Source organism: Podarcis raffonei, chromosome 17 (assembly GCF_027172205.1).
Source record: "Podarcis raffonei isolate rPodRaf1 chromosome 17, rPodRaf1.pri, whole genome shotgun sequence".
Taxonomy (NCBI): Eukaryota; Metazoa; Chordata; class Lepidosauria; order Squamata; family Lacertidae; genus Podarcis; species Podarcis raffonei.
The window spans coordinates 39638179-39648770 of NC_070618.1; the positions used below are offsets into that span (position 1 = coordinate 39638179).

Here is a 10592-nt window from a genome sequence, read left to right on the forward strand (position 1 = left end):
TTCATATTGCTGGCTCTCTCTCTTTATCCACAGCTACAAACCTGCTCCATTTTTTGTCTTGGATGAGATCGATGCTGCTTTGGACAACACCAACATTGGGAAGGTTGGTAGGAGGCTAAATCAGATGGGGCAGCTGGACATTACTGGATCAGATTTGAAGAAAAGCAAAGGGAGGGTTGGGCTGATCAGTTCTCCTTTTCACCCTTCTCCCTCTGACGTCCCCACAGGTGGCCAATTACATCAAGGAGCAATCTACGTGCAACTTCCAGGCCATTGTTATTTCCTTGAAGGAGGAATTCTACACCAAGGCCGAGAGTCTCATTGGTGTCTACCCTGAGGTACGGAAGTGGAGCAGAGAATTATATTTCAGTGCTGCTGACACCTGTCCACTGCCTGCCTGTATTAATGACAGTAATGTGTTTGTACCCCCCTCTGACATCCATTCCTTTTTAAACCTTGTACAATCTAGAGATATGAAGGCCTCAAAATGAGGTGACCTTGCCATGAAGGAAGGTGAAATAGGGTTGGGCGATGTATGGATTTCAGATTGGGATATATCAGCAGCTAAATTCTGCGGTAGGGTTGTAGGTGGCGCTGTGGGTTAAACCACAGAGGCTAGGGCTTGCCGATCAGAAGGTTGGTGATTTGAATCCCCGCGACGTGGTGAGCTCCCGTTGCTCGGTCCCAGCTCCTGCCAACCTAGCAGTTCGAAAGTATGTCAGAGTGCAAGTAGATAAATAGGTACCTCTCCAGCGGGAAGATAAATGGCATTTCCATGCACTGCTCTGTTTCACCAGAAGCGGCTTAGTCATGCTGGCCACATAACCCAGAAGTTGTACGCCGGCTCCCTCAGCCAATAAAGCGAGATGAGCGCTGCAACCCCAGAGTTGTCCATGACTGGACCTAATGGTCAGGGGTCCCTTTACCTTTACCTTTTTAAATTCTGCGGTATACTGATACAGTTGTACCTTGGAAGTTGGAACAGAATCCATTCCGGAAGTCCATTTGACTTCCAAAACATTTGGAAACCAAGGTGCAGCTTCCTGCAGCCAATTGGAACCCACAGAACCTGCATTGGATGTTCGGGTTCCGGAGAACGTTCGCAAACCGGAACATTCACTTCTGGGTTTGCGGCGTTTGGGAGCCAAAACCTTTGACTTGCAAGGCGTTCAGCTACTGAGGTACGACTGTATATCACAATGTCTGAAATATATCTGGTCGCTTCTTCCTCCCCACCTTAGGGGAGGAAGAAGCAGTCAGACACATCACCCAGGCTTTCAGCTGAGCAAGCCCCTTAATGTACCACTCTGGCTCCACGCAAGCTGGAGGGTAGGGTCACAGGGGCTTCCTTAAACTGCTCAGCTGGGAGGTGGGAAGGCTCTCACCCCCCAGCTGAGCAAGGCCCAGTAGTGCTCTGGCTCATGCAAGCTGGAGGGTCTCAGGGGCTCCTTTAAACTGCTCAGGTTGGAGCAGAAAGCTTCCTGCCTCCCAGCTGAGTAAGTCCATCTGCATGTTTGCCTCCACACGAGCAAGCGGTCGCTCTCTTACTCCTGACCACCGCTGCCAGCACAGCAGAGACAGGCGGACTGTTCTGGCAGTGGCTGGGGGACTGCGATGTGTTGCCAACTCAAAAACTCTGAAACCGGTATTGCAATCTGAACGTAGTATCAGTTTCAGACAATGAGTTGAAAAATCGCCCAGCTCTAGCCCAGAGAAGGGGGTGTTTGGGGCACCATTAAAGGCAGCAGCTTAGGAGGCAAACACTTTTTGGGGAAATTCTCTGGCAGGCGCCTCCTTTCAGGGCCTGGGGGTGCTAGTCTGCATTGAAGCCCTTGAGGGAAGACTTCAGACATAAGTCTGTGGGGACAGTCAGGTTGCAGTTGCTCAGTGACGAGTGAAAGGTCGCTCTTTTTACGTGCTCGGAGGTGCTGTTTTTTTATTACCTCATATCTGCCTTAGTTTTTTGTTTCAGAAGAGAGATGACCAAAAAATGGAGGGGGTAATAACCAAATGGATGTTTGGAAATATTACAAAGTTTAAAAAGAAACAGGGGCGTACCTAGGATCCCTTGCACCCTTGGCAAGGGGGCTGTATTGGGGTGGGGATGCCGTTCCAATAAAAATCACTTTACTGCAATAGTCACATTAGAAATTACTACATTTTACACTACCCAAATACTCAAAGCTTCCAGAGTGAGGACGAGGCAAGGAGGAAGGGTGGAAGAATTCACACACCTTTGTGCTGCAGTGAGACGGGCAGAAAGCTTCTCCCGTGTTTGATTTTGCCATGATAGCAGCAGCACATTGCTGCACACATAAAATCATATGCTTCATAGTCTGATAGGTGGTTTTTGCAGGGGGTCCGTCTGGGCCTGTGCCCCCAGCAGGGGATGGTTTCACCAACCGCTAGATACTCCTCTGAAAAGAAAGAAGGGTGGGATTAGAAGACTAAGATAACCTGCCGTACAGTTGGTTTCCCCACTCCCCTTCTCCTAAAAATCTTGCTCCCTCCTTGTCCAAGGACAAGAGTGACTCATGGGAGCCTGTTTGCCCTCAGGAGGGCTGCTCTGTTGGGGTGATCTATGAGAGTAAAGGAGCAGCTGTCACATGACTTTCCCTTTCCTCTCACAGCAAGGAGACTGTGTCATCAGCAAAGTCCTGACCTTTGACCTCACCAAGTATCCGGATGCCAATCCAAACCCTAATGAGCAGTAAAAGCAGAAGAAAGAAGCTGGACACCAAGGCTCACTGTTTTTTTCAAAACCTTCCTCCGTTGCTCCCCTTTCTGCCCTCCAAAGGCCTTAACTGTTGTCTGCCCTTTATTTATCCCACAGAATGTTTAGCGGGTTTGGGAAGGGGAAGTGTTGAGGGACTGGGGTATTACTGATGACTGTAGGATAGCATTTTTGTGTGCTTAATAGCAGATTGTTCCTCCAACTGTAGCTGTAGAGCAACAACACCCTGTTTTTAAAATAAGAAGCCAGCATCTCTTATTGCTGGGGATGGGAAGAAAAAAGGAGGAATGTTGTTCCTCCCTTGTACCTTAATTTGCTTTTAAAACTCTTTATAGGACCAAAATCATGGTGGGTTCAGGAGGATTCCTCCTGTGCCAAGCTCTCACCTGTTAAGGTGTGGCTTCAGATCTTGCTTTTTTCTAGCCTGATATCATGTGTATATGTGTTTGTGTGTGATTGAAATTAAAATATGTTACTTCCATCCTCTAGTAGTATTCTTGTAGCAGATCATGTGGGAGGGGAAGGTTGGTCAGGTTGGGATGGTGGTGGGAGAATGCACATTAATTCCTTCTATCAAGGTGTGCCAAGGTTGGGCCAGTGTCACCAAGCCTCTTGAACATTATTCTACACACACATCCCCACCCCATAAATCCTGGATCTTGCATGAGTGCTGACAAATATTTCAGGGATGGACGCAATTTACTAACAGGGTCCTTATGCATACAGTTCAGGGGAGGGTGTTTGGTTTTTTCCAAGGCAAAGACATATCTGATACCAATTTGTTGTTTGCTAGCAACTGAATTGCATTGTAATTTTGCAAGGGGCAGTCAAACTGTTATAATGACACTCCAGATGTTCTGATTTGACCTAGAGCCGTTGCTGGCCTTGATGGACCTGTTAATTCGAGGGATTATAATAAAAACCATGTATATGCCATTTCTTTAAAAAAACAAATCTTAAAATTCTGTGCCCAATCAAGCAAATTCTCTACCAATGAAAGCTGAATTCTACAGTATATATGGTTTGAGCTGCGTGTATCTATTTTTACATGATTCTGGATAGTTCTTCATAGAATTGTAGAGTTGGAAAGAACCCCAAGTATCATTTTGTCCAGAGCTTTCCAAACTTTTCATGTTGGTGACACACCTTTTAGACAAGCATCATTTCGTGACACAGTGATTCAGTTTTACTAGCAAACCGGAGGTTCAACTAACCCCTTTCCAGTCCCAGGTGGAGCACAGGGAGCATTTGTGTGACACAGCTACACACTGCAGCCGATACACTAACGTGTCACAACACAGTTTGGAAAGCACTGATCTAGTCCCACCCCCTGCAATGCAGGAATCTCAGCTAAAGCATCCGTGATGGATGGTCACGCAGCCTCTGCTTAGAAACCTCCAAGGAAGGGGAGTCAGCAACCTCCTGTGGGAGTCTCGTTCAATGTCAAACAGCTCTTACTGCTGGAAAGTTCTTCCTGATGTTTAGTCGGAATCTCCGTTCTTGTAACTTGAAGCCATTGGTTTGTGTCCTGCCCTCCACAACAGGAGAAAACAAGTTTGTTCCCTCTTCCATGTGACAGCCTTTAAGATATTTAAAAATATATCTCCTCTCGGCCTCCACTTTTCCAGGCTAAAGATGCCCAGCTCCTTCAACCGCTCCTCATAAGGCTTGGTTTGCAGACCCTTGATCATTGTGATCTCCCTCCTTTGCACATGTTCCAGTCCTTAAATTGTGACACCCACAACTGGACACAGTATTCCAGGTGTGGTCTGATCAAGGCAGGCTATTTCCCTTGACCTGAACACTAGACTTCTGTTGATGCAGCCTAGAATAGCATTAGCTTTTTCCCCTGCTGCATCACACTGTTGACTCATGTTAAGCTTGTGGTCCACCAAGACCCCTAGATCTTTTTCACATGTACTTCTGGCAAGCCAAGTGTCCCCCATCTTATATTTGTGCAGCTGATTCTTCTTGCCCAAGTGTAGAACCTGACATTTGTCCCTTTTGAAATTCATTTTGTCCGTCTGGGCTCAGTTCTCCAATCTGTCAAGGTCATTTTGAATTCTGATTCTGTCTTCTGCAACATTAGCTACCTATTTAGCTTCATTTATCCTGACTTTGCTGATGATGGGAAGTTATGGGGCTCTGTGGCGTACGCCTTGCTTTGCACCACTGGAATGCTGTGGCTTTTATGAGTGGCACATTCTTCACTTGCATCTATCTAGTCATAGAGAATAGAAGATGCTCTTTTAAAAAATGAATAAACATTGAAATCCTTAGCTGAATTTTGCTCTTGGTACCATTGTGTGTGCTTCTGTAAAGTCATGGCATACACATAGTTCTGGGTATTGCTCACCAACCTACTCTTGGATGCTTTAGTTGAGATTCCTGTGTTGTAGGGGGTTGGACTAGATGACCCTTGGGCTTCCTCTGCAATGCTATGATTCTACTCCAACTTGGTGCCTTCCAGATGCTTTGGACCACAACTCTTGTTGGCCAGGTGGGCTGGAGCTGACGGGTGCTAGAGTCAAACATCATCAGTTGGAGAACTACAAAATTGTAGTTGCCCTATTTCCTCCTTTGGTCTGAAAACCACTTTGAAGTCGCATTTTGAGGGAGCTACTGATCTAGAGCAGGGGGTGTGGAGCCTGTGGCCCTCCAGATATTGGACTCCAGTTTCCATCAGCTCCAGCCAGCATGGCCAATGGTCAGAGTTGTAGTTCAGCAACACCTGGAGAAGCCGTGGGTTTCCTATTTCTGATCTATAGTGACACAAAATGTAGGCACTTGGATAGGCTTATATTTTAAAAATTCCTTACTTAGTTAATATGGAAAGAATCAAGTTTCAAGGCTGAGGGGCTGAGCATGGAAACTCGTAGACAATGCTTGGTGACATCTCAGAAGCCAGAAGGACAGCTGAGTTGGATCCTGGTGGGCAAGGAATGGGGCTTCAGTCATTTCCCTTGCTCCTTCCCTTTCCCTAAACGAAAGCAAAGATCTAATCAGTGCTTTTCTTCTAGAAAAAAGGCGCCAGCATTGCATATCCTTGAGTACCCCCAGAAAAAACACACACAATGTAATTAATATTCTGCTGTTTCAATATTTGTCCTGAAATTTGAATATCTGATGTGACCAAACAACATTCTTTCAATGGTGATACGTTCCTGTGGTGGCGGTGGCTGCTTTGCACAATTGTTTGCCTCATTTGACCACACTGCTGCTGCTCAATCCAGCTGTCTGTGGTTTTGTTATGGAAGTTCATGACATCATGTCAGCTTATTGTATTGTGACATCAACAGAATCGTAGATTGTTATAGCCAATGGGATCAAAAGACAATAAAAGCAACAACAATAAATGGAAAATGGGGCCAGGAATGGTTCAGAAAATGTTAATGGATTATCTCACTATCATCCCTGACCATTGCCTATGCTGGCTGCGACTGGGGGGGGGGGGTTGTAGCCCAAAACGTCTGAAGGGCACCAACTGGCTTCGCAAATGGTGTAAACAGGAACGGTTTGGATTCTTAGATCACGGAATGCAGTTTCTTGAAGATGGACTTCTGGCAAGTGATGGGCTGCACCTCACAACGGCTGGGAGGAATGTTTTTGCAAAAAATCTCAGAAACCTCATCAGGAGGGCTTTAAACTGACTAATGTGGGGGAGGGAGACAGTGCTCCTGAAGGTAGGAGTCTATCAATTGATGAAGATGATCATCCAAATGTCATAGACCAAATGGAGCAAACAGCACGCAGACCTAGTGGTGGGAGGAAAAAATCCTTAAATAAGAGACACGGGGGAATGATTAATGGACTTCAATGTCTGTACACTAATGCGCAAAGCATGGGAAATAAACAAGATGAGCTTGAGCTCTTGGTACAGCAAACTAAATATGACATAATAGGAATCACTGAAACCTGGTGGGATAAGTCCCACGATTGGAATGTAATAATGGAGGGATACAATCTATTTCAGAGAAACAGACCAGACAAGAAAGGAGGAGTGGCGTTATATGTCAGGGATGTGTATACCTGTGAAGAGATCCAAGATTTATAACCTCAAAGCCAAAGTGAGAGCATTTGGGTCAAAATTAAGGGAGAGAAGAATAACAGTGACCTCATTGTGGGAGTTTACTATAGATCCCCAAGCCAAACGGAGGACATAGATGATGTCTTCCTGGAACAGATGGCCAAGCATGCAAAAGGAAGGGAGAAAGTAGTAATGGGGGACTTCAATTACCTGGATATTTGTTGGATGTCAAACTCAGCCAAGAGCATAAAGTCAAACAGATTCCTCACTGGCCTTGCAGACAACTTCATTGTCCAGAAAGTGGGAGAAGCAACAAGAGGAACAGCCATTTTAGATCTGGTCCTAACCAATGTTGATGACCTGGTTAGTGGGGTAGAAGTGGAAGGATCATTAGGCGCGAGTGATCATGCTCTTCTGAAGTTTACTATACAGCGGAAAGGAGCAGCCAAGCATACTAAGACTCAATTTCTCGACTTTAAGAAAGCCGACTTCATAAAACTTAGGGAAGTGCTGGGTGAGATCCCATGGACAGTAATACTAAAAGGAAAGGGAGTTCATGATGGCTGGGAGTTTGTTAAGAGGGAGATAGTAAAAGCACAACTTCAGGCAATACCAATGAGACAGAAACATGGAAGGTGCCTAAAGAAGCCAGGGTGGCTATCTAAAGAACTTTTAACTGAGTTAAGATTAAAAAAGGATGTGTACAAAAAATGGAAAAGGGGGGAAACCACCAAAGAGGAATTCAAACAAATAGCCGGCACGTGTAGACACAAAGTCAGAAAAGCTAAAGCACAGAATGAACTCAGGTTTGCTAGAGAGGTTAAAAGCAACAAAAAAGGCTTTTATGGGTATGTTCGTAGCAAAATGAAGAACAAAGAAACAGTGGGGTCACTCAGAGGAGAAGATGGTGAAATGCAAACAGGGGACACAGAAAGGGCTGAACTCCTCAATGCCTTCTTTGTCTCAGTCTTCTCCAATAAAGAAAACATTGCCCGACCTGAAGAATTTGGAGCAAATGATTCAGCAGAGGAAACACAGCCCAGAATAACTAAGGAGATAGTACAAGAATACTTGGCTAGTCTAGATGTATTCAAGTCTCCAGGGCCAGATGAACTGCATCCAAGAGTATTAAAAGAACTGGCAGATGTGATTTCAGAACCACTGGCAGACATCTTTGAGAATTCCTGGAGAACAGGCGAAGTCCCGGCAGACTGGAGGAGGGCAAATGTTGTCCCTATTTTCAAAAAGGGGAAAAGAGAGGACCCAAATAATTACCGCCCAGTCAGTCTGACATCAATCCCAGGGAAGATTCTGGAGCAGATCATTACGCAAACAGTCTGTGAGCACCTAGAAAGGAATGCTGTGATCACCAATAGTCAGCATGGATTTCTGAAAAATAAGTCATGTCAGACTAACCTGATCTCGTTTTTTGACAGAATTACAAGCCTGGTAGATGAAGGGAACGCAGTGGATGTAGCCTACCTTGATTTCAGCAAGGCATTTAACAAGGTGCCCCATGATATTCTTGTAAAGAAGCTGGTAAAATGCGGTCTTGACTATGCTACCACTCAGTGGATTTGTAACTGGCTGACTGACCGAACCCAAAGGGTGCTCATCAATGGTTCCTCTTCATCCTGGAGAAGAGTGACTAGTGGGGTGCCACAGGGTTCTGTCTTGGGCCCGGTCTTATTCAACATCTTTATCAACGACTTGGATGATGGACTCAAGGGCATCCTGATCAAATTTGCAGATGACACCAAACTGGGAGGGGTGGCTAACACCCCAGAGGACAGGATCACACTTCAAAACGACCTTGACAGATTAGAGAACTGGGCCAAAACAAACAAGATGAATTTTAACAGGGAGAAATGTAAAGTATTGCACTTGGGCAAAAAAAAAGAGAGGCACAAATACAAGATGGGTGACACCTGGCTTGAGAGCAGTACATGTGAAAAGGATCTAGGAGTCTTGGTTGACCACAAACTTGACATGAGCCAACAGTGTGACGCGGCAGCTAAAAAAGCCAATGCAATTCTGGGCTGCATCAATAGGAGTATAGCATCTAGATCAAGGGAAGTAATAGTGCCACTGTATTCTGCTCTGGTCAGACCTCACCTGGAGTACTGTGTCCAGTTCTGGGCACCACAGTTCAAGAAGGACACTGACAAACTGGAACGTGTCCAGAGGAGGGCAACCAAAATGGTCAAAGGCCTGGAAACGATGCCTTATGAGGAACGGCTAAGGGAGCTGGGCATGTTTAGCCTGGAGAAGAGGAGGTTAAGGGGTGATATGATAGCCATGTTCAAATATATAAAAGGATGTCACATAGAGGAGGGAGAAAGGTTGTTTTCTGCTGCTCCAGAGAAGCGGACACGGAGCAATGGATCCAAACTACAAGAAAGAAGATTCCACCTAAACATTAGGAAGAACTTCCTGACAGTAAGAGCTGTTTGACAGTGGAATTTGCTGCCAAGGAGTGTGGTGGAGTCTCCTTCTTTGGAGGTCTTTAAGCAGAGGCTTGACAACCATATGTCAGGAGTGCTCTGATGGTGTTTCCTGCTTGGCAGGGGGTTGGACTCGATGGCCCTTGTGGTCTCTTCCAACTCTATGATTCTATGATTCTATGATTTTAGGTTGGGGAAGACTATACATGAGTGTGAAAAACTGAGTACAGAAAGGACAAATCACACCATTATCTTGGCTTAGCCCTAGGCTGGTTGAAGAATTTAGGTGGACTTGGTGCCCAATTTCCAATGAAAATATGGGTCCTATATGACATTAGATTGCCATTATACTGCTAGGATAGTCTCCAAGCCAAGACTAGGTTCTGTTTTCCAGTGGCAACTAAGCCTTGGAGACCGTGGGCACTGAAGCCAACACATTCTAACTGAATAGATAATTGCTCACAAGGCCTTACTTTGTGGGTGTAGTTATGATCCTGTCAAATGTTCCTGGGAACAGGTCAAAGGATGGTCTTCAAAGCAATTTGGTGTGTCTTGGAAGATAACACATGGAAGGCAATGTGAGGTGAGATCTCTACATACGGCACAGGGCAGCTAGGAAGTAAGGGTCCTTTGCAGGAGTAATGGATTGCCTCAAGAAGAGTTTGCTGGTGTTGACTGTGATAACAGAAACGGGTCCTGAGGATCGGTGACACTATGGGCACTTTGCAGCCTGCTGACTCTTAGCACCAGTGGAGCACACTTTGATGCCATAGAAACCACTGATGTCAATCCCGTGATTAAATGTTGGGGTTTTCTGTCAGGAAGATGGCAGGTGAGGGCAAAGCAGGCTTGATTCTCCTACATCCCACAGAAAACCAGGAGTCATTTGCTTCTCACAGGCTTGGAGGACATTTTGTTCTGTCAAGGGTTGCCGTTTCCCATCAAGGGCTGCAGTCAGAGCCCCAGATGGGCAAAGCACCTCCACTCCCGCCCCCTTCAGCAGCATGAAATGAAGCCACGGACTGTCGTTTCCCCACTCCTGGCTGGGTCGACAGCGCTACAGAGGCAGAACATCTTCTGCTGTCTTATCTATGCTCAGACCTCTGGCTTTGTGGCTCTGCAGTGGGAGTGGTAACGAACCCTGGGGCTGGGCATGCGGCATAGGAGCCAGCTCCTAGGAGCCGTGGGCGCTTCAACCCTAACCCTAACCCTAACCCTAACCCATAATAAAATATTTGAGAGGGCCACCCCTCCCCCCAAGTTGATGGGCATTCCCATTCAAATGGTGTGCATGCACTGAGTCGTGTGATGGATTAAGCAGGGCAGGGCTTACCTGGCCCCCCACAATATTTTATTCAAGTTGGCACCCTTGGCAGATGGGAGAGGT

The 10592-nt window shown here is 46.0% G+C and overlaps 1 protein-coding gene across 1 annotated transcript in view; it reads left to right on the top strand.

The window, feature by feature from the left end:
- SMC1A (structural maintenance of chromosomes 1A) overlaps positions 1-3215 on the top strand; it is a 29973-nt gene extending 26758 nt beyond the window's left edge. The window contains exons 23-25 of the mRNA XM_053370975.1: positions 34-103; positions 228-338; positions 2631-3215. Coding sequence (XP_053226950.1) covers positions 34-103; positions 228-338; positions 2631-2714 — 265 coding nt within the window. The 3' untranslated portion in view covers positions 2715-3215. The remainder of the gene's footprint in view (positions 1-33; positions 104-227; positions 339-2630) is intronic.
- Positions 3216-10592: the final 7377 nt, after the last annotated feature.